Source organism: Primulina eburnea, chromosome 12 (genome assembly GCF_022965805.1).
Source record: "Primulina eburnea isolate SZY01 chromosome 12, ASM2296580v1, whole genome shotgun sequence".
NCBI lineage: Eukaryota > Viridiplantae > Streptophyta > Magnoliopsida > Lamiales > Gesneriaceae > Primulina > Primulina eburnea.
The window spans coordinates 3,813,974-3,838,084 of record NC_133112.1 but is presented as its reverse complement, the minus strand read 5'-3'; the positions used below and the strand labels follow the sequence as shown (position 1 = coordinate 3,838,084).

The window sequence follows — 24,111 nt, the reverse complement described above, 5'->3', positions numbered from 1 at the left end:
TCATCGAGGGTTGCATATTAATTCGATAACTATGTGATAACTATAATAGTGGCATCGCGTGTACTATTTGAGAACTCCTTCTCTAACGTACATCTCATACTCTGGCCAGAGATTCCATGCACTATTATTACATCAGATCACATAGGATATCCACACCCGTAGGTGAGCGGTGAATCCCCGACTACAATGCACTGGCTCCTATATGTGTCGCAACTATACCCAACCTCGCCACCTGATGACTCTACTGGAGCCGGTAAACGAGTCAAAGCACAGCCCTAGCATATAGAGCCTCAGTGTTGTCCCGGGTCGTAAGGACTAATGGTGTACAATCATAACCACGGACTTATCCTCTCGATGAATGATAACCACTTGGAAAGTCCGAGGGAGGGTTGTTCGGTATAATCATCATATGACTACCCATCTGCATGTTTGGACATCTCTATGCCCTTACCAAGAAACGCAGTACACAACATCACAGATGCTAGTCTCGAGCTCAAGCGGCCTTTATCCCTGTTTTAGGCGGCTGAATCGACTAGGAACGAATTTAGAATATGCAGTGTTTACAAATGAGTTTCAACATCGAATTACAATTCATTTGTATTAAAGCATAATCAAGGACTTTATCTATGCTGCTTGCATGGGTATACAGATAAAGTATAACGAAACCATTAAAAGTTAAATTATATTAAAATAAAGATTGTTTATTTAACTTGAGTCAATAAATTCCCTAGCCAACCGTTGGCTTGTAGGACATCTACTCTAACAATTTCATCATACCATATGTTAATTTTGTTCTTTTTTTTTTCTTCTTATCAATTTTGATTGTCTATATTTCCAACACCTTGGTCATATCCTTATTGTATTCATGTCTATACGGCACACACTGCGACATGCAGACCAAAAAATATGTCAAGAAAGTGTACAAATTGGTACTAAAAGATCCATTCTCGATGTTTCGAATATTTTCTTGCATTCATTAGGTTGCGGGTGATAGTGTGAAATTCAGTGATTCATTTGCAATACTGGTTTATTTTAGTCCACCTGTGAAGTCATTGATAATAGAGAAAAACTTGTGTGAGACGGTCTCACGGGTCGTAATTTGTGAGACGGATCTCTTATTTGGGTCATCCATGAAAAAGTATTACTTTTTATGTTATGACTATTACTTTTTATTGTGAATATTATTGATATGATTGACCCGTCTCACAGCTAAAGATTCGTGAGACCGTCTCACAAGAGACCTACTCTTGATAATATAAATGTCTTATAATAATTTATTAAAATCTTATTTTCTACCATGTAATGAATATTTTATTTGTGTAATAAAACTATCCATTATATTTAAATTCTTGCAAAAACTGGTATAGATTTTATCACTCAAACCCTTTTCTCAAATTAAGAAAAAATTATGAGTAGGTCTCTTGTGAGACGGTTTCAGAAATCTTTATTCGTGAGACGGGTCAATCCTACCGATATTCACAATAAAAAATAATATTTTTTCATGGATGACCCAAATAAGAGATTTGTCTCACAAAATAAGATTCGTGAGACCGTCTCATACAAGTTTTTGCCAAAAATTATAACAGTTGTTAGATTTTATATTTAAAATAATAGCCACTTAGGCCTTGAACATGAGTTCGACAAAAAAATTACTTATCTAACTATCGCACCACACATCTTTCGTGTGTGCGATAGGATGTCACAAATTGAACACCCTCATCTTTAAACTCATTCATAATGCGTATCACACTAAAAGAGGGTCGAATTGATTATACTTTTCGAATTTCAAGATTCTAGCAAACACTCTTTCATGCCAAAAAAACCGTCAATCCTATTCATCTCTGTCTTTATAATGTCTTCAATCAATTTACAGCTTCTCCATTCTAAAACAATGATTAGTGCAGCAAATTTGGCCTCTGCTTCCTCATTTTCTTGGGGGAACATGATCCCTTTTCCTCTTATCTCTCCCCACTCTCTGAACATGAAAAGTACCTTGATCGCTCCGATATCATCGGCCGGAAACCATTCCTCAGGTACATTGGCATGCTTTTGGTCACCTCCTTGTTATATTTCAAGCACTTTGCTTCGACGAGTGCTCTGTATTTTACTTGTTACACTTGCACTAACTGAATATATACCGTCTTTTTTTTTTTGTAATCTAAAGGAATATGGATCGTGTATAAATGGTGAAACATGTGAGAAACATTTAATGGTATAATTAGATATATGCAATATAAAAACATATATAAATCATATAACACAAAATTCCAATATATATATATATGAGTGAGTATCTTATGTGACGGTCTCACGAATCTTTATCTGTGAGATGGGTCAACCCATGCTGATATTCACAATAAACAGTAATAGCTTACATAAAAAGTAATACTTTTTCGTGGATGACCCAAATAAGATATCTGTCTTACAAAATACGACCAGTGAGACCGTCTCACACAAGTTTTTGCCTATATATATATATATACATCAGCTTACTGATCAAATAACACATTTGAGTTTATTTAAATGAAATTCCACCCATGACTCCATGTAAAGTATGATCGGAGAAAAATTGAATGAGATCATCACTCCTACTCGTGTCAACTAAAAAAATCGGCTACATATCTTTCATCAGGGATGGAAACAGATCAGGTACAACAAAAGGAGGTTTCTGAAACCGATCATTTGAATGCGGGATTTGAAGTTCCTATTCGAAACTCCTATGGCAATAAATTCAGGTATTATAGATTGTATTTGCATAAAATCTATAATTTTAGAAAATTGAATCTTAGTTCATTATCTTTCATTTTTTTTAAAAAAAAAAATTGATTTTGTTTTGCAATTTCAGTCAAATAGGATGATTACACGGCATTAGAAGCGTTTGTGTGTGTTGTATCCGTACCTCATCAGCTCCATACGGAAAATGATAAATTACAAAAATTAATAGAAATGGATTAAGATTGAAATTCAAGAAATGAATAACCAAAATAGCGAAAAGACATATATAAAAATAAAAACTTGCAACTTCCGCTTTAATAAAATAAATGTTAACTTATTCCAATATTCTAAAAAGCGTCTCCTAGACATAAGCGGCCTAATCGCTGCCTGAACGACTCAAAATCTGCCTAAACAGTCGATATGATATATAGATTTTTTTTAAAAATATTGTTCATCATATTATTGAATCAATTTATATAGATGAAGACGAATATACCATTGATTTTGAATTTGAATCAGATATAAATGAATTATTAGATAAATATGGAGATGAACAAGAAGAATCAGATATTTAGATTAAAAACAAAACTGTCTAAATGCTAGGCCGTGGGCACGGACTGATTCTGTTCGTGTGTAAAAAATGACAGGGATTATGAAGCCGGAAGTGAAAGAAAAGAGAGCGTGGCGGAAATCTATCGACTGAAGCACCTCAACCAAACACATGATTTTGTAAGCACAACTGATGATCATTTCATTTCAATCATCGTTTAGTCCAGTGGTTGATTAAAAAAAAAAAAAGACACTCGTCGTTGAATCGATTGATTTCAGGTGATGCGAATGAGGGAAATATACGGAAAATTGGATAGAATAGAAATGAGCATATGGGAATGCTGCGAGCTTCTAAACCAAGTGGTGGATGAAAGTGATCCTGATTTGGATGCACCGCAGATTCAACATTTGCTGCAAGCTGCCGAGGCCATCAGAAAAGACTACCCCGATCAAGATTGGTTACACTTGACCGCCCTTATTCATGGTAACCACTACTCAAGTTCGGTGCGTGTACTTGAACCTAAAATTTTAAACTCTCACCACCTTTATTTAAATTAATAATTATATGTCCCCGTCCCCCCCCTAAAAGACTTGTATAAGATTTAAAAATATCAAATATTCAAAATATACAAAAACTAATGTGAGATAGATATTTAATTTGGGTCACTTGTGATATTTTGTCAGAGCAATAAAAATACATGAACAAGTAACATTGCAACAACATAATGTCTATACATCAACAATACCAAACACAGCCAAATAAGTCAAAGTTCACTTTGCAGAGAATTCTGGGTATCAACTATGTTAGTTCCGTGGTGGTATATATACAGTTTTGTTAAGTTGTCCTCAGACATGTTCACTCATCTAATAGACGAGTTACCTCAGTAGTGGACATAGAGGTGGACACGGTAAGTGTACAATATATACCCACAATGCACACTTTATGTGAACATCGATGATGAAACAGTCATCTATTGGATATAATAAAACATATCAAAATTGTAAATTCAATAGTTGAGTATCACATCATCGGTGCTCACGTAAAGTGTGTACAGTTGGCGTATATGTCGCACACCCACTATGATTATCTTTGTGTTTATCACTGAGGAGACACTCATATATTAGATGAGTTGACATGTTTGGTGAACATCTTAAAAATTTGTATTGAAATACATCATATGGTCATTTTTCAAAAATAAAAGTTGACTACTGTTAGATAACACAACCCATGGAAGAAAGAGCACACATTTCATACTCTTACTAGGATTTAAAACATGGAAGTGTATATTTTTGGTCCATTTATATAGTCGCACAATTTTTAGGTTAACTTTTAAAGAATAAAACTAATTTTGGTACTTAAATAACCTATAATTATTTAATTTTTCCCCTTGCAAGGCTCTGCCTGAGACGGAGATCTTTTGGATCTCCCTTCAAGTCTGACTCAGATGAATAAATCGATTCTCCTTCGCTTTATATATGAGTAATTATGCGCTTTTATTCGTGTTTGTTTTCCATACTTCTTGATCGATGAAATTTCGATTATATGAAGTAGTCTTTAGAGATTATGGTGAGATTTTGAACTAATTTTGAGTTCTTGACTATTTATGTTCATGCTTCATAATATCATAGATCTTGGAAAAGTTCTTCTTCTTCCAAGTTTTGGAGGTCTCCCACAATGGGCAGTTGTTGGTGAGAAATTTTATTTTAGAATTTTATGAACATCCATAAAATCTTTTATAATATGCTAATATAACAGCCCTATCTTGTATATTATGCATAGGTGACACATTCCCTCTAGGCTGCGCATTCGATGAGTCCATTATTCATTACGAGGTACGTATGTCTAACTAATACACATCAATGAATGAAATTACGATAGTTTTTTTTTTGTTGCTCTACAATTTTGCCAAAAGTTAATGATAAATCCGCCTTAGTTATAATAAACAGCAAAATTAGGAGCAGAAATGCATATATCTGGAGTTTTCTATGCTACATCTGAAGCAGTTATCTTCATATAATGTGATTCAATTTTAGTCATTCTATCATCAACATGATGTCAACTTTTATTAATATTTGAAAGATACTCATGTTTTAATAATATTGAGATATATGAATAATTACTCCTCATCGAACGCAAAATAAATTTATGCAAATATAACCTATAATAAATTTACCAAAATGGCTTTGCAGTTCTTTAAAGACAACCCTGATCACAAAAATATTGCTTACAACACTAAGTTTGGAATTTATTCCAAAGGATGTGGACTAGACTGTATAAAAATGTCATGGGGCCACGATGACTACATGTACTTGGTATGTATACATATATATATATGTATATATATTTTCTCAAGTTCAATAATATTTTTTTTAAAAAAATTCGTTTTAGTCTATGTTATACATACATGTCTTCATGTTTCAGGTCGCTAAGGAAAACAAAACCACCTTACCATCTGCTGCATTATTTGTTATCCGATATCATTCATTTTATTGTAAGTATTAATACATTGTTGAGGTGCAATAATTGTTTATGTTAGGTAGAGCGATCGAAGCATAATGCTTGAGTTGCTATGCAGTTTAAAAGATCTGAGTTGCGCAATTATCACCAACTATAGCTTTTAGTAAAGCGGCAAGCGTACTTAATTTTAATAATTGTGTATCAATATGGTAATTAAGCATTGCATGGGTCGGGAGCGTATGGACACCTAATGAATGAAGAGGATTTTGAAAACCTAAAATGGCTCCAAATATTCAAGTAAGCCTTGTTTTTGTTTTATGGGTTTTATTTATTATAATTTATTGTGAATTCAAACTAACGATATATATTGGATGTGAATAAATAAATTGTGGAAGCAAATATGATCTTTATAGCAAAAGCAACGTGAATATTAATGTGGAGAAAGTTAAGCCATACTACATCTCCCTCATTCAGAAGGTGAATTTTCATTTTATTTATAAATTTTTATTATATAATACACATTTTCTTGATTATATTTGTTTTGAATAATTTAATAAAACGTGGATTTATTATTATTATTTTTTCCTCTGATACAGTATTTCCCATCAAAGCTCAAGTGGTGAAAAATCATTCAACCTTTGCATGGCTGGCTTTAGAGAATATTTATGTTTTCTTTTGAAGATTGATCTTTTTTTGTTTTTAATTAATGATATTGTATCATTCTCTCTTGATTAATGAGTTCCGAGAAAATAAATGCACAACGACTTGTATTGGGGTTTTTTTTTTCATCCAAAAATTCATTCTTATGTTAGTATTGTCATTCCCTCAAAATCGAGATGATTGATATCGACGTTGCTCTCAAATATGCATTCGAAAACAAAAAACCTCGAAATCACAGATTTCAGGAACTCGAAAACCAATCTTTCATTCATAGCACTAAAGTTACATTGTCCTTACTGAATCAAAATAATAACAGAAGTCAAGCAACAAATAATGAACATTAATTGGGAGGCTATTGAAATAGCATGAGCTACTGAATTTTCGACTATTGAAAATGTAAGTTGCTGCACTGAATTTTGTTTTCTGAAAAATGATCGGCTAGTGAATTTACTAGCTGCTGAAATTGTTAGTTTTGCCGAAATTTCAGGTTCTCACAAGTACAAAGGAAACCAGATCATCCATTTCTCAAGGATGAAACTTTTATTGTCCTTCATGTCAAATTTGAATAACGTGTATATTTGTGTGATGTTTCAGATTCAAGATTCAATTATAACAATTTTTTTTCAACTAAAAAAAAACTTATTATTATCAACGTTGAACAAATTATCATCACGCCCAAATCAAATTATAACCACACCTTACATAATTAGCCTGCTCTTATAGTCTTACTAGTATTTCTCCTTCTGTATTTTTCGAAAAAATGATCAAAACAATTATTACAGCACACCCAATATTTTTTTTTATGAAAAGAAAAAGGAAAACATTCTCGTTTACCTTTTTTCTTTAGTGTGAATTGCCCTTTTTTGACCAAGTCATGAACTCTATCCATCTAAGCTGGGAAATAGCCCCCACAACACAATCTGAATTACACTTTTTCTTTTATTTTTTTCTTGGTTATTTGTTACCAAATCCAAAATCATAGTGAATCTTATGATTTGTTTTGAGGGATCCAAGGCATTCATTGTTTTTTGTGAAAGCAAAAAGGTTTCATAACATCACATCACACCCATAAAACAAAAACTTGTGTGAGACGGTCTCACGGATCGTATTTTGTGAGACAAATCTCTTATTTGAGTCATCCATGAAAAAATATTACTTTTTATTGTGAATATCGGTAGGGTTGACACCTCTCACAGATAAAGATTCGTGAGACCGTCTAATAAGAGATCCTACTCCACCCCTAATTACCTCATTTTCATTTGTCTAAAAACAATTTCTCCATCAAATAATATTTAAATTTTTTAAATTTTTTTGGAAGTCTAGATTTTAATTTCGCATTGAATATATATGAGACGAGGTAGGAGATATGATTTCATAATAAATATTGGTGGGAGGGAGTTTGATGAGATCCGAGGCTTCCATTATTTTGATGCAAAAATGAGTTGCGATGTGTTATAGAAAGCAAAAGGCTTTATGAATGCAAGATAGTGACAATATTTAAAAGCATAATTTATATACCTTTTCTTTTGCTAAAGAAAAGACTGCAAAAAGATCAATATGTGGAAACTTTGTCTCCATTTCAAGGCCCCTAAACTTTTCCAAATTCCATTTTACAATCCTTTTTGGAGATAATTACAACTCCAATCATTATTTTTCTAGGCCTTGTTTAATTTTCCTACATCTTCTTTATATTGTAATTTAAAGACTTAATATCCTTATAGGCAAATGCACATCAAAATCTAGCAAAAAATAACATCTAATCTTGGGAACTATAAGTAGATCATGTATATCATTTCATGAGTTTGATTCCTCCTACCACCACATTATAAGACGAGCTTATCCCACAAAGTTTGCACAATATGTTTTATCTAGCTAACATGGTTTGCTACGTACTACTGAAAGATAGTTGTTGCGGGTTTTATCGTCGTAAAAAAATTTAAATACACAACATACCATGTATATCTCATGTGGGTTCACTCGACCCTACCCCTGCGGGCACTGCCCGCAAGGGTCAATCCAACGGCTCGGATTTTTCCGAGTCAATTTTTTTTATATATATGGAGGTAGGCCCGGATCACTCATGTGGAGTGATCTGGGCCGTTCATTGCCCGCGCAGGCAGTACAATCCATCTCATGTGTGTGTGTGTGTGTGTGTGTTTGTGTATATATATATATAATATGACTGCGTTTGTGGCTGCCATTGATGAGAAAAATAAAATTGCATTGCCCAAAAAAGTACGTACATAATGGGTACTTTAGATCAATATATTAAACCTTAAAAGGCACATTTTTAGTGCCTATCCTTTGGGATATTTCCCAAAATAATGATTTCTTGATTATATGTAGATCATGCTTTTCTTCTAACGGCTATGTGATCATAATATAACCATTAATTATTTACTTCAGACTCACTATTTTTCCAAAAAAAAAACATTCACACAAACACACATATAAAAAAAATTGGTGGATAATTTATTTATTTAACATTAATATATTAACTTTTAGTTCAAAAAGGATAGGTTGCATTAGAAAAATAAAATGTATGATATTACAGACTAAATTTTGTACAAAATCGGACCTAAAATTTATATACCATTCAGTCTGGCAAAATTTAACAGCTTAATTAAAGGCAATAGTGCTACAAGTCTTTTGAGATGGAAAAGAAGTTCTTTTGACCACTTTATATATACCTCCACCCTTGTGGAAGTTTCAACTTTCATGTTCCTAATCAATATTGGATCCAACATTTTGATATTTGTGAATAAAGATGGATTTACTATCTTTTGAGCTAACAAAATTTATACTAAATTTAAATAAATATTATTTAAATTCACAATTTCTTATTTATAAAAGAACTGGCTCTCCTCGTTTAGTTAGATGTACATCATGTATTTTTTTTATGACAACAAAACCCGCAGTTGTTATTTTATGATGTACATTGAATAAACTCTCGTACATACTGATGCACGCATTACCCTTAAAACTATGTTAACTAGATAGATATATACATATTTTTTGTTGTTGATGAGATCATTCACTTTTATATAATTCATTCCATAATGGGAGCGAAGCTCGAGATGATCATAGTATCTTCTATCGACAAAGATTGCCACTAATTAAATAATTATTAGGGTTGGACAAAAGTTGCTAAACCAAATTCAAATACTGTATATATTTGTATTTTCTATTATTGAATGCGTTATTACATTATTTTTTTAAGAAATTATTTTATTACTATAAAGAAAAATAATCATATATTGACTGGCATGTATGTGCGTGAAATTATTGTGATTATTTTGGATCATTGACATTGGAATAATGTGTAGCAACATGAAGCAATAAGTCGAGACAATGATAAGTTTTTCATCCACAAGACGAAATTGCTCATATAGCGGTGCTCTATATTGACGACAATCGTATCCAAGATACAAAAACTTCGAATCAAGAGAATGCAACACAACAACTCTTAATAATAGCGAACTAAATATACAAAACTTTCAAACACAAAGTGAACGAGAAGGGAATCTAGCAAAGATGCGAGAGAAAGGCCAAGGGATGCATGGGATCAAACGCAGTCTTCTGGACGGACGCACTTCCAAATAAATTTTGTCTAAAAATATTAATACGGTCAAGAGACCTCTCACCACACCGAGCCAAGTCGACCGCGCACATGTATGTTTCAGTGAAATCCAACCTATTAGCGTCTTCTCCCTCCCAAAAACTTCTGGTGTCCCATGAGTTCGAAACTCTTAGCTCAAATTTTGAGTTAATAAGAAATATTATTGTTCGCACGTTTTCCAACGTGAGACAACTCTCACTTCCTTTCATACCATTTATCCAACAACTATACATGATAAGTGAGAAAATGGGTTCTTTAATTAATTGCATGTTTAATATGGATTATAAGCGCGTCTGATTCTGATTTCTGAATTCAAAAACAAGCTGGTCTCGTGAGTATAGAAGGAAGGAAAATTGAAAAAGAAAAGAAGAAAAGAGTCCCCATCTTTTAGTCCTTTTTATTGTATCAATCATTTGAAATTGCTTTATTCTTTGCTTTTCTTTAATCACAAAATAATTTTATTAATAAATTAATAATAATAAGTAATTAAAAACAAAACAACAAAAAAAACAAGAAGAAGCTACTCTAACATTCCAAATTCCTTCAAACACAAACACAACACTTCCTTTTCAGGCTTTGGTTACTGTTGATGTTCTTTCTCTTTTTTCCTAAGTTGTCACATAATAATGTCTTAATCATGACTCTACCAACATTATTTATGAGTCCAAACAAATAAAGAAAAAGTCCTATAAAATTGACACATTTGATTTAAAATATTGGACAACATTATTTGCTTCAAATTATTCTTCTTTATTTTCTTTTTCTTTTTGTACCCATTTTGAGTCCTTTTGTACCAATGAAGTATGCATATTTTATGCACCAAATATTGTTGTTACTTTCTAAAAAAGAGAAAGCAATCTAACTTCTTCAAATTTATCAATCCAGCTTTATCTTCTGTACTAGTAAAAGATGCAAGACAACTTAGCTTTGTTTCACATGCATTCACCTTTAATACAAATTTTCTTTAAAAAAACTTTAGCATGCAAAACTAACAGCAACAAGGAAAGCACAAACACACTTCACACTTTGATCTCTTATTAAAACTCCAACTTCCCATGCACATACCCAAGACTACGCAAACTTATGAAACTCAGGAAACCCCTTAACCTACCTAGTACTCTTTCTATCATCAAGAAAGTAGCACAACATCCTTAGAAACGAGCCCGGCGCTTTCGAATATATCTTGAGAACTCCAAATCTTGAAACAACCATGAGAAGTGGAGGATACACACTTCATCAATCTCTAAGTCCCGAATCAGCAGCCATTGTTAAGCAAGCGATAAGTTTTGCTCGAAGGAGGGGGCATGCACAAGTTACCCCTCTTCATGTGGCAAGTACTATGCTTGCCTCATCCACATGTTTGCTTAAAAGGGCTTGCCTTAAAACCAATTCCCATCCACTCCAGTGTAGGGCACTTGAACTTTGCTTCAATGTTGCTCTAAATCGGCTTCCTGCCGCTGTTTCCAGCCCTCTTTCAAACCCTCATTCTCATTTTCCGTCTCTCTCTAACGCCCTTATCGCAGCATTTAAACGAGCTCAAGCACACCAACGTCGTGGCTCGATTGAAAACCAGCAGCAGCAGCCGATTTTAGCACTCAAAATCGAGATTGAACAGCTGATCATTTCGATTTTAGATGATCCTAGCATTAGTCGAGTCATGAGGGAAGCTGGATTTTCAAGCACCCAAGTGAAAATCAATGTGGAACAATCTGTTTCTTTGGAGATTTGCAGGTCTAAGAGTCCAGTTTTAAGTTGTCCCTCAAAGAAATTACCAAATCCTTGGTTCTTGGAAACAGTCTGTCTCTCGGCAGAACCGAGAATTTAGTCAAGAATGATGATGAGATGAGCGTTTTTGAGGCATTGATGAACAAGAAAAGAAGAAACACTGTCATTGTTAGTGAGTGTTCATCTACTGCGGAGAGGATTGTTCGGAAAGTGATCGATAAGTTCGACAGGAGAGACGTTCCTACTGTCATGAAGTCCGTGCAATTCATAAGTGTCCCACTTTTTACGCTACAAAACATCTCGAAACAAGAGTTTGAAGTGAAGCTTGGAGAGCTGAGGTCCATTGTAAAAGCTTATGTGAATAGTGGGGCGGTTTTGTACTTGGGAAATCTTGATTGGGTTTCTGAGTTTTGGTGTAAGCATAGAGAGCAAAGAAAAGGCTTTTACTCATGCCCTGTGGAGTATATGATGATGGAAATCAGCAGATTAATCAATGGAGTTGGAGAAAACAGAAGAATATGGCTTATGGGAGTTGCCAACTTTAAAACTTATGCAAAATGCAAAAGTGGTCACCCTTCTTTAGAGACACTTTGGAGTCTGTATCCTCTTACAATCCAAGATAACCGCAGCTTGGCGCTTAGTTTGAGCCTCGATGGGTAATTTTTTTTGCATTTTTCTTATCTTTTACCATGGGATGTTGGAATCTGGATAATAATACAGGATGATTGTTTTATGTGACTTTTATTTCATTCGATGCAGTGAAACGTATGATCGGTTCAGCAAAGAGGCAGTTGATGATTCCAAGTGGCTATTTCAAAAGGCCGGAGTCAAGAAACATCTGGTTTGCTGTTCAGACTGCTCAGCAAACTTCGAAAGAGAAGCTCGAGGTATAACGAGCTCGAAACAAGAGTTCAGCGCTGTTTCTTGCAGCTCAAACTTGCCTTCATGGCTCCGACAGTACAAAAATGAGAACACGGAACAACTTAGCAATGATCAGGTAAACTTAGTTCTTTCGTGTTTGAATAGAAAATTATTTGTAATTAATGAAATGTGCATATAGGTATCTCATATTTTTCTCGTTATACTTTATGGTTTTCAGGAATGTGAAAAAATCAAAGATCTTTGCAAGAAATGGAACTCAATCTGCACATCTGTTCATAAAAAGCATCATTTTCTTGAAAATGTAGTCTTCGAGTTACCTTCACAATCTCCTTCGACCTCTATATCTTCAAATGATCAGAACAAATCTAAGGTTCAAAAAAGCCTTCTAGATTGGCCGCTAATCTTTGAGCCAAACAAGACACCTATTGAGCCCCAAATCTTTCTACACGATAACGAAACCGAAGTTTCTAAACCATGTTTTAAGAACTACTTAACAGAAACAAAACCGGACCTCTTATCTAACCCCAATTCTAGTCCTAATTCGGCTTCCTCTAGTGAAACAAGTGGAGATATGGAGCTAACACACAGATTTAAAGAGTTTAACTCGGAGAACATAAAAATTCTTTGCAGAACTTTAGGAAAGAATGCTCCGTGGCAGAGAGAGATAATTCCTGAGATAGCAAATACCGTCTTAAAGTGCCGGTCCGGGATGATGAAAAGCAAGAAAAACATGATCAAGAACAGAGAAAACAGAGAAGAAAGTTGGCTTCTTTTCTTAGGAGTTGATTCTGATGGAAAAGAAACAGTTGCCAGAGAACTTGCCAGGACCATATTCGGTTCATACAACAGTTTCAACCCGATATATCTCAGTAGTTTCTCGTCAACCAGAGCCGATTCAACTGAGGAAGTAAGCAACAACAAAAGGGCAAGAAATGAGCACGGTGGAAGCCCTTTCGAGAGATTCTTGGAAGGCGTTCGAGAGAATCCCAGCCAGGTTTTTTTCTTGGAAGATTTCGATCAAATGGATCACCTTTCTCTCAAGCGCTTCAAAAGGGCCATCGAGGACGGGACATTTACACTATCAGACAGTGAAGAAGAAGTTGTTTTCAAGGATGCCATTGTCATTTTCAGTTGTGAAAGCTTTAGTTCTGCATCAAGAGCTTGTTCTCCTCCAATCAAAGAAAGGGATATTCATGAGAAAAGGATAGAGGAAGAATGTGGCTTGCTTGATCTGAATATTGCAACAGAAGAGTATAATCCAGGTGAGTATCATTCAGTTTCTGATAATGGGATTTTAGAGCTAGTGGATGAGCAGTTTGTGTTCAAGATTCAGGTGCTTTAAATGTAAGAAAACCGAAAAAAGTGCAAAATCTTTGTTTTGTTTTATATGTTTTGTACTTCAGACTAGTTCTCGATCTTTAATACATGGGGTGATGGTATACTTATGAAACATTCAAGGTTGTAAGTTTTACTACCGGATCTTAGTCTAACCTTATACACAATTGTTTCCCTATTATTTTTTCCTTTCATGCGTTATACAGTGTTTATATATATATATAAACTCTCAGTTGCCAGCATCTTATATATTATTAAAGTATTTGTAAGTTCTTACAAAATAAATGATGTTTTAATTTTGTTTGATGAATAAAATATATGGCATCTCTTCTATATTATTTACAAACTAATATATAATATTGTCGATTTTCGAGTAGGTATTTCTGATACAGTCTCACAGATATTTATTCGTGAGATGGGTCAACCTTATCTATATTGTAACATATATTTAAAATAAAAAAATAAAATTTTCATTGACGATCAAAATAAAATATCTATCTCACAAAATTAAACCTTCGAATCATCTCACAAGAATTTTTTTGTTTGAATTAACTATTGGACACATTCCACAAATTGTTTTCTACTCCTAATCTAAATGAATTTTAGTTTTAAGTATTGACCCAAATCAAATTGAATTAATACTTTTTATAGGTAAAATCGAATTATTATTTTTATATTCGTACATTAACTTTGCAGAAAATTTAGCTCCTTCTTGATCAATTTCTGGCTCTGTTTGAATTAGTAAATATTGGACGAATATTTCGATTTTATTTTGACATGATGGAAAGTTTATTTTTTTACATTTAAAATAAATTATAGAATTTTATCTCCAAAGTGATCGAAAAAAACTAAAACCGATATTGCTAAATTTCACCTTGTTTAAAAAAATTCATAATTTTAATAAATATTAGTAATATTTTATAGAGAAAAATTAATTTTTAACAATCTTTTAGTTGACTAGTCTAAGTTGAACTGTTATTCAGACCATTAAAGCATATTTTTTACAATAATTTTAATGTAAATTTATTCTTTTACTTATATAATTAAATTATTAATAATCTATATATATATATATATATATATATATATATATAAACAGAGTTTTTGCCAAAATTAGTAATTTCTCGCCAAAATATCATTTCTATAAAAAAAAGATTTATCATCAATATTGAAATATGTGCACTGCAATAAATGATCACTTCAATTATTGTTTACATTGATTATATCAATTCATTTAATTCAATTTTGAATTTAATTAATTTTTATATTAATTAAAATGTAATTTATGTATTAAATATTTTTTTATTTTTTTACTCAAATTAAAACTAAACTATATTGAAAAAGTAAACTATATTAAATTTTTTTGTATTAATTATATCAATCAGTTTAAGTAAAACTATATAAATAAATTTAAAATAAAAATGCTTGCAATGTTCAGTATCACTCATGAAGTAAATCATCCAAAAATAAATTTTGCTATTTTAAGTAATTTATTTCTCAAAATACTTACTAAAAAAGAAATAGTATATTTAATTAGTTTATTTAAATTTTCTAAAAATAAAATTGGTAGAGTGTTAAAAATTATCATTACAATAAAATATTCAATGGACATTAATGTACTATTTAATAATCATAAATTTTTTATCCCAAATACATATTATTTCGAAATTACCTTAATTTTAAAGAATTATTGCATTGAAGTTTTCTTCCAAAATCATATGTATATTGTATATCTTGATTTGTCTTCTGAAAAATCCAAATAAGATAGCACAAGAAAATTAAAAGAGATAGATTCAAAAGAATTTCAAATGGACATTAAATTACTTTCAATATTATCCTCACTAATCAGAAATGTGTGACACTCAATGCATGCAATTCGCGATTTCCATAATTTGAAATAATTAATGTACGTTGTAATTCTGTCAAAAGCATCCAATGTATACTTTTTGTCCCTTGAGATGTCTTATTTGAATTTTAAATTATAAATAATGCAATATTACATATTATATTAGAAACCAATTTTATTAAAATTTATCTTATTAAATTTATTTATTCCAAAATTGAATTCTGAAATGGCTCTTCTTTTCAGCACCATATATGAGTTGAATCCTTTCAAGATGTAATGTCCGTTTAAATTTATATTTGTTCGTTGTTATGAAATACCTATATATGGAAACAACGAAACATTAAGTTTGAAATCTATATATCTTTCATGATCAAGAAATAAAAAATATTATTCTTCTATTAATACAAAATTTTAATTATTATTTGTAACTAATGTGATAATTTTTTTTATATTACAAAGTTCATGGATACATGATAGTATAATGTCCCGTAATGGAAATGATTGGACCAATTCTAAAGAAAGCAAACATCTTATTAGAAGACACCTTTTAAAATTTGGTGACATTATTTTGGAATACACATAGTAAATGTTAATAAAATAAATTTTCTGATTTATACATAATCTACTTATGATCAAACGTTTCATTTTTCTTTCGGAGTAATAGGCTGTTGTGTATATTACGAAGAAATTTTGTAAATTAAATCACAACCTATTTGGATAAAGATATTGATCAAAAAAATATTGTTATCATTCAAATGTGTCAAACACGTATCATGTCACAAAATTGTTTGTGAACGTGGATTTAGACGAAATTACTGAATTTTTTAAAAAGTATTTTTTATTAATTTTATTGAATGTGATTTAAAAATATTTTCTTATCACATGTTAAAAAATAATAATATATAACTTCTCGAAAAGTAAATAATTAAATATATATTAAGGTTGATGGCCGACATCAATACACTAAACACGATAAACATCATTTTATTGCCTTAGGCTTACACGATCTAAAATTTTGATATATGATAGTGAATATTATCCAAAAAAATTAATCGACATGCGTTGTATATAAGAAACTTTTTAAAATTAGTGAAAAAATAGTTTTTATTTTTATTTTTTATAATTGTATTATGTTTTAAAATTTAAATATCTATTCATTTTTCACTAACTTTTAATGATATCATCCCGTGCATCGCACGGGTTAAATACTAGTCTTATTATATAATTGAGCTTTGTAAATAAATGAATAAAAATAAAAATAAAAATAAAAATAAAAAAGTATATATACGAGGAATTTTATCAAATAGGCATTTCACAATTCTATTAATCGGAGCCGCTGTATAGGTTAGCAGAGGCGGCGGCTGCTATTGCGAAGTAAAGAGAACTCTTTCAAACTCGTTCACTAATTAAACTTCCCATCTCAGGTGAGTCAGCTATATCTCGGCGATTGATGTGCTTGGATGATTTTTCTGGTTAAACATGTTTGGCTTAATACGAATCACTGTGTTTTTCATCGCTTTTCTATTTATTTTAGTGTATCCTTTTGGTTTGAATTGATGTTAAGTTTGAATCTTTTCAGCCCTTTTCTGATGGGTCTGAATTTAGAATTGTCTTATGTGCTTGTATCGGGATTAGTAGGTTTTTGTTTTCGATTTGTTTTTGTCTCTCGGGCCCGCCCTATTTCATGTGTATTCAAGCGATTGATGAGGAGGGTATAGATGAACGTGGTAAAATGACAAGGCCCGTTCAGTGAGTTGATCAAGGTGTTGAGGTTTTTTCTGGTGAAACTTATAATTTTCGAATTGTTATTCACAAGTTTTCTTCTTCTTCTTTTTTGGGTCATTTTATGGTTCCAGGGGAAAATTTTAGTAAAATTGTTAGTTGCCTGACTCCTTTGTTGGATAAGATTTTGTTTTCTCTCATGCAACATGGTAAGGGAGTCGTGAAGGCAGAAAGCACGCGATGAATCCTTTATGTGTTACAACGTAGTAACACTTGCATTCTGACATACATATGTGGATTTTGTGTGTGAGTGTGTGCGCGTTCCCATACACACATACATAAAGGCAGGGCCTGATCCAGGGATTCGGGGAAAGGGATCCAAAATAGGATACGGGAGCCTCTGTAGAATTTGGGGGAGTGACTCTGTAATTAGTGGCAAAAAAATTGAAACAAAGCACATCCGAAATTTAAAGTTTTATTTATTTGTTGGTGGATCGTATCTTCGTTGGGTTGCCAATGTATAAAAGTGTATTATGGAAAGTTCCCATGCGCGATTGCGCGAACAGCACCACCCCCATACGGGCATGCACACAGGTTTTTGAAGGTAAGATTGCCCATATCGATAATATTTAAGGGTCTTGAACTCTTCATCCTGTCATGTCAATTCATGCACACCATAAAATAGAGGGCCTCAGGGAAAAGTATGTGAGTTGTGGAAAACAGTCCATCACATCAATTTGCAGCGTTAAAAGAGTCGCTTGTTTACTTTGTTTTTCCTGGTATTGATCCTTGCTTTTCATGCTTTAAGATGTGCATCATGAATTGTTGCATTGTTAAATGTTTGTTTGGAAATATGGCGGAGGAAACGCTTCTCTTGTCCGAAGGTCGAAACACAATTCTCTATATCGTGATATAATATTTCCTTCTTGGTGGCATTTATATTTGCCTTTTCCTTTTAGCAGTTCTAATTTTTGGGTCTTGTACTCCTTTTCTCTTTAATGATTTAATCTCAACGTACATTATTTTTTCATTTGTTCTTTTTTAAGGTTGTTTGCGGCTGACAAGACAATTCACCATGACTGATGGTCAAGAAAATGATAAGAATATCGAAATATGGAAAATAAAGAAACTGATCAAGGCTTTAGAGTCTGCTAGAGGAAATGGTACTAGCATGATATCCCTTATCATTCCCCCTGGTGATCAAGTTTCCCGGATCACTAAAATGCTGGCTGAAGAGTATGGTACTGCTTCAAATATTAAAAGCAGGGTGAATCGTCAATCTGTTTTAGGTGCTATCACATCTGCGCAGCAGAGGCTTAAGTTGTACAACAAAGTACCCCCTAATGGGCTAGTTCTTTATACTGGAACTGTCGTCACTGATGATGGAAAAGAAAAAAAGGTCACCTTTGACTTTATGCCTTTCAAGCCCATAAACGCTTCTTTGTACCTTTGTGACAATAAATTTCACACGGAACCTCTGGCTCAACTCTTAGAATCTGATGAGAAGTTTGGGTTTATTGTCATGGATGGCAATGGTACCCTTTTCGGGACCTTAAGTGGTAATACTCGCGAAGTGCTTCACAAGTTCACGGTTGATCTTCCCAAAAAACACGGAAGAGGTGGGCAATCAGCTCTTCGATTTGCTCGTCTTCGAATGGAAAAGCGCCATAATTATGTTCGGAAGACCGCTGAGCTTGCAACTCAATTCTTTATTAATCCTACTACCAGTCAGCCAAATGTATCAGGGCTAATACTTGCCGGTTCTGCTGATTTTAAAACTGAGCTGAGTCAATCTGACATGTTTGATCCTCGTCTGCAAGCCAAGATACTTAATGTGGCGGATGTGTCATACGGAGGGGAAAATGGATTCAATCAGGCCATTGAATTATCTGCTGAAATTCTATCAAACGTGAAGTTTATACAAGAGAAGCGTTTGATAGGGAAGTTTTTTGAAGAAATCAGTCAAGACACTGGAAAATATGTTTTTGGTGTGGATGATACTATAAAAGCTTTAGAAATGGGAGCCGTTGAAACTTTAATTGTATGGGAAAACTTGGATGTAAATCGTTATGTTTTCAAGAACAGTGTGACCAATGAGACTATCATTAAATACTTGACCAAGGATCAAGAGACTGACCAGAACAACTTCAAGGATTCGGTTACTTCTGCCGAATTGGAGGTTCAAGACAAAATGCCATTACTCGAATGGTTTGCCAATGAATACAAAAACTTTGGCTGCGCGCTTGAGTTTGTCACGAATAGATCTCAAGAAGGATCCCAGTTTTGCCGAGGATTCGGTGGGATTGGTGGAATTCTTCGCTACCAACTTGATATGCGAACCTTTGATGAGCCATCTGATGAAGGAGAAATTTATGAGGATTCGGATTAGGATGAGTCAGTGAGCCCTTCCTGGCTTTTGATTGACCTTCAAGTTAGTGTAGCTTGGAGCCGCTTTTGAGTTTCCTGGTATATCATTACATGAATTTAAATTTGTTTTTGATTTTTGAAATTTCTGTCACTATTACTGGTTCTTTGAGTGGTCTAGCCCGACTTGTTGTTTAATATTATGTTTATGAACTCCAGCTGTTTGTTCCTGCTGTACTAGTAGCAAATGTAAGATCTGGGTTATTACTTGAAGCAAAAGTTTATGATTTGACGAATATAAGCAGGGAGACACATAATAAGTGGAACTTTTATGATTTGTTGTCCCACTTTTTTATTTGTTTCTTTCTTTCTATAAATTATGCTATGTGAGTACCCAAACACAACACGATGTAAGTTTTGTGGAAATCCATAAATGAGACAAACACTAAATAGTAAAGCTTATTGATTTGTGCTCAGTATATCCTGCAACTCCTTGAGGGTTGAACTTCACTGTGGTAGTCTCGCTTGCTAGCGCGTCATTACATACGAGGATATTGCCCTGAGATGTTAGAACTTGAAATTTTATTTCATCGAGTTGTGCCCTATTCCTATCCCGCATCCCTCTCTCAATTCACGAGTCTTTATCTGACATCCTTTCGTGTTCAAGAAACAACAATAGCTCCTCTGTGCCTACTGCTGGTATAAAATGTGAGATAATGAGAAGAAAGTAGTAAACTTGATGGGAAGATTGGTGCTATAGATATGATACATAACATGATCCATCCATAATCGATTACTCTGTTAGTACAATTTGATTCATTGTCCGGATGAGAAATACACGTGGAGAATGTATGGTAATAACTCAACATCCGGGCACAATCTTATGCTGTTTGGACAAAAATATATAACCTTCTGATAGAAAATTGCTCTATTGTCTGTCAAATACATGTACACTTCAATTATTATTCTTCTTCTTATTCAAATATCAGTTTTGGCTTTCTCGAGTAAAACTCGATCACTTGATATCTTTGGATTGCGTGACATCTTCATATTTTATGGATAGTCTTTCCATGTTTTGGAGGAATCGAGATTTTGACCGTACAGTACAGTGGATGAAGATCGCCTACTGTGGTGCAGACAGTGTGTTAACAATGGTGTGATTACACTTGCATCTGGATTGAACTGCAACATAGTAATAGCAATTTATTGACGGTCTATATTTAAAAAATTCAAGACATTCTTTAAAAAAGAAATTATATTTTAGTTAATATGATAGAAAGTAGTGAGATTAAATATATATAAAATATATAAAACTATAACTGAAATCAAATCAAATGATATAATCAATGTTAATACTTAAATTTAGTTTATATTTTCGAGGGATACAAATTTAAATTTTTTTTTTTTTTGAAAAAAAGAAAAGACTTTGAATTTAATTATGTATTTATTTCTTATATATTTTGAAATATTAAATGATGCATTAATATTATTTTCTGCGAGAACTTTTCAAAATTAAAAATGCTAATTAAATATGCTAGTTCAGCAACTTGGAAATAAATTGCTCCATATGTTTCAAAATGACCATCCATGCAATACAAATAATCAGAGTAAGTCTCTTGTAAGACGGTCTCACGAATCTTTATTTGTGAGACTGGTCAACTCTACTGATATTCACAATAAAAAATAATATTTTAGCATAAAAAGTAATATTTTTTAATGAATGATCCAAATAAGATATTCTTCTCACAAAATACGGCTCGTGAGACCGTCTCACACAAGTTTTTGCTACCATCCAGTCGATTCAAATTTTCCTACAGCTATAATTTGTCCACCATATTTAGGTAGTGATTCCTATTTCTTTCATAAATTTGTGAAAAGAAAATTCATAGGTTGCAAAAACTCTTGATTTTTTTGTTATTCGAACTGATATGTGTCGTAAAGTCCATAAAATTACCAGATGTTCGTCATGAATCCAAAAATAAGTTATGTTTCAAAGAACTGTGTGTAGAAAAGGAGATTGGGGGAAAAGTACTTGTTTTTACAGGTTCTAACAAGTGAAATATTAATTACTATACACACAAAATTAAGATGCATTGAAAGTTACGTTAAGGTTGTAATACAATATTTTCCTCGTCGATGGCTCTCTCTGGACCTACTACCAGTGTCGGAGAGAGTGGAGAAGACGAGAAAGATGAGGCGGCCGACGAATAGGAAGTGGAGTCTGAGTTACGGCACAGAATGGCGGAGGATTCCGTAGTAGGAGAGGCAGAAGCGAGTCCAACAAGCAAATCTACGAATGCACCGACGATGTAACGATGATTCATCTTCCCATTCATCTTCAAATACCATCCCAACAACTCTTCCAAGCAGTCCCAATCCTTTAACCCTTGACTCTCCACCATTTCTTGCATGGATTTCTTGAAATCCATGTAGGGATCACTGGATTCCAATGCCAATGCCACGCTTTCTTTGAATGGCAACGCTCCTTGATGATTCTTCTCATCCACTTTGAGTATAGAACTCGTGTCTCCGGGCTCGAAAAACAGCCTCTCCGATAGTCTCACCCCACGGATGACCGTCTCCAACCACTCCGCCCCCGAATTCGTGTTCTCCTGGGAGAACTCATCAGTCGAAAAGCTCGCGCTATCCGAGGTGTTGGTGAACCAAGATTCCGAGGTCTCCACCATGTAGGTCGGGTCGAGATACATAGAGTTAACGGTCTTGAACATGTTGTCATGATCGCCTGCTCGAAAAGAAAGGGTTTTGGGTTGCTTGCATGAGGGCCATTGCCATGGTTGCATTGCCTTTCTATTCTTGAAAATGGAAGGGATCTTCATTTTTCTTGGACATTGGATGATGTTTATATGCAAAAATGATAGGTTTTAATAGTGACTATCGAGGAGGATTATGAGGTAAGTTATTTAATTTAATATAATAGATTTAATCATCAACTCAGTACATGACACATGTATTGAATGATAAATAATGATTACTTATTTATATATACATCATGATTGAATGAACGATCATAATGTATCGACTGATCAGCAAACATGTCATATGATGAACGTATAAGAGTACTATCTATATGGATGACATGAACAAAACCCGGTAGGGAGCTTAGAGGAAATGGTAGGACCTCTCATGAGTGTATCTAATTTAGTTTCCAATTATTTAATGTTATTAAATGAAAGCTCACAACAAATGAACCAACACTACACTTTGTCAACTTGAATACTTGTATTTCAGATAAATAAATAAATAATAAATAATTTGAATTTCATATAAAACTATTATATTATTATTTTATATTTGGAACAATAAAATCATAGCCATCATGACCCAACCACTTTTTTAAAGAGTAGGTCTCATGTGAGACCGTCTAACGGATCTCAATCTGTGAGACGGATCAACCCCGTCCATATTCACAATAAAAAGTAATACTCTTAGCATAAAAAGTAGTACTTTTTCATGGATTATCCAAATAAATATCTGTATCACAAAATATGATCCGTGAGACCGTCTCACACAAATTTTTTGTCTTTTTTAAATTAAGCATTACTACTCTCTATAACTTCATTTCAACAAAATTTTGTTGCTACTTTAAGAATTGAGGTGTCAAATAAAATTTTGTGGAAAAAGTAACAAAAAAAAAATTGAATTTTATATGTTTCCTTCATGCCAAATTAAATGATGGATCGCAATTTTTTTAAGTAAAATTAATATATATATAATTAGAAAAGAGCAAAAGTAAAGTTGATGGAATTGGTAAAATGAGTAGGACCACACATGCAGAGCCAGATATCATGTGAGTCAATAAATGAACGGTTGATTGTACAAAAATTTCATACTTGTCCTTGCCAACACAATAAATGGTATTATGTGTGTATAGAGTAAGATTCTTACGAGACGGTCTCACGAATCTTTATGTGTGAGATGAGTCAACCCTTTTCATATTCACAATAAAAAGTAATACTCTGAGCATAAAAAATAATATTTTTTCATGCATGATCTAAATAAGAGACTCGTCTCATAAAATACGAGCTGTGAGATCATCTCACATAAATTTTTATTATATACAAATGGAGTAGACCCCCACGTGCGCTGGCTCAAAAGCACATGAGTGGGTATAAAGTGGGACTAGTTTTCAACCGTTGGATCAAAATCTATCGAGATATTTCCAAATGTGAATACTTTTCACATATTCGTAATAAAATTCGTATAGTTTCTATTTTT

At 33.1% G+C, this 24,111-nt stretch overlaps 4 protein-coding genes across 4 annotated transcripts; 3 read left to right on the top strand and 1 right to left on the bottom strand.

Annotated features, from left to right (window-relative positions):
* The first annotated feature begins 1,749 nt into the window (after positions 1–1,749).
* LOC140807452 (probable inositol oxygenase) lies at positions 1,750–6,492 on the top strand. Its single transcript, XM_073164298.1, has 11 exons — positions 1,750–2,033; positions 2,633–2,735; positions 3,363–3,444; positions 3,544–3,748; positions 4,894–4,953; positions 5,045–5,097; positions 5,455–5,577; positions 5,687–5,756; positions 5,941–6,019; positions 6,118–6,199; positions 6,319–6,492. Exons 1-11 carry the CDS (start codon positions 1,811–1,813, stop codon positions 6,343–6,345), a joined length of 1,107 nt encoding a protein of 368 aa, XP_073020399.1. The 5' UTR covers positions 1,750–1,810; the 3' UTR covers positions 6,346–6,492.
* Positions 6,493–11,001: 4,509 nt separating this feature from the next.
* Positions 11,002–14,122, top strand: LOC140807962 (protein SMAX1-LIKE 3-like). The gene is given in 4 exon segments (XM_073164929.1): positions 11,002–11,760; positions 11,763–12,382; positions 12,486–12,723; positions 12,826–14,122. Coding segments are annotated over 4 exon segments (2,532 nt in total). The 5' UTR covers positions 11,002–11,211; the 3' UTR covers positions 13,951–14,122.
* Positions 14,123–17,076: 2,954 nt separating this feature from the next.
* On the top strand, positions 17,077–20,230 carry LOC140807256 (eukaryotic peptide chain release factor subunit 1-3-like). The gene is made up of 2 exons (XM_073164034.1): positions 17,077–17,213; positions 18,558–20,230. Exon 2 carries the CDS (start codon positions 18,587–18,589, stop codon positions 19,898–19,900), a length of 1,314 nt encoding a protein of 437 aa, XP_073020135.1. The 5' UTR covers positions 17,077–17,213; positions 18,558–18,586; the 3' UTR covers positions 19,901–20,230.
* Positions 20,231–21,862: 1,632 nt separating this feature from the next.
* Positions 21,863–22,783, bottom strand: LOC140807571 (transcription repressor OFP13-like). Its single transcript, XM_073164485.1, has one exon. The coding sequence runs from the start codon at positions 22,710–22,712 to the stop codon at positions 21,981–21,983; it is 732 nt and encodes a 243-aa protein (XP_073020586.1). The 5' UTR covers positions 22,713–22,783; the 3' UTR covers positions 21,863–21,980.
* Between the last annotated feature and the right edge of the window lie 1,328 nt (positions 22,784–24,111).

Excerpts from the sequence above, each read along its gene's own strand:
- LOC140807452 (XM_073164298.1), top strand. The coding sequence starts at position 1,811 with ATGCCAAAAAAACCGTCAATCCTATTCATCTCTGTCTTTATAATGTCT. Across the intron at positions 3,445-3,543 it reads TCAACCAAACACATGATTTT|GTGATGCGAATGAGGGAAAT; the intron begins GTAAGCACAACT and ends GATTGATTTCAG. Across the intron at positions 3,749-4,893 it reads CTTGACCGCCCTTATTCATG|ATCTTGGAAAAGTTCTTCTT; the intron begins GTAACCACTACT and ends ATAATATCATAG.
- LOC140807571 (XM_073164485.1), bottom strand. The coding sequence starts at position 22,712 with ATGAAGATCCCTTCCATTTTCAAGAATAGAAAGGCAATGCAACCATGG.
- LOC140807256 (XM_073164034.1), top strand. The coding sequence starts at position 18,587 with ATGACTGATGGTCAAGAAAATGATAAGAATATCGAAATATGGAAAATA.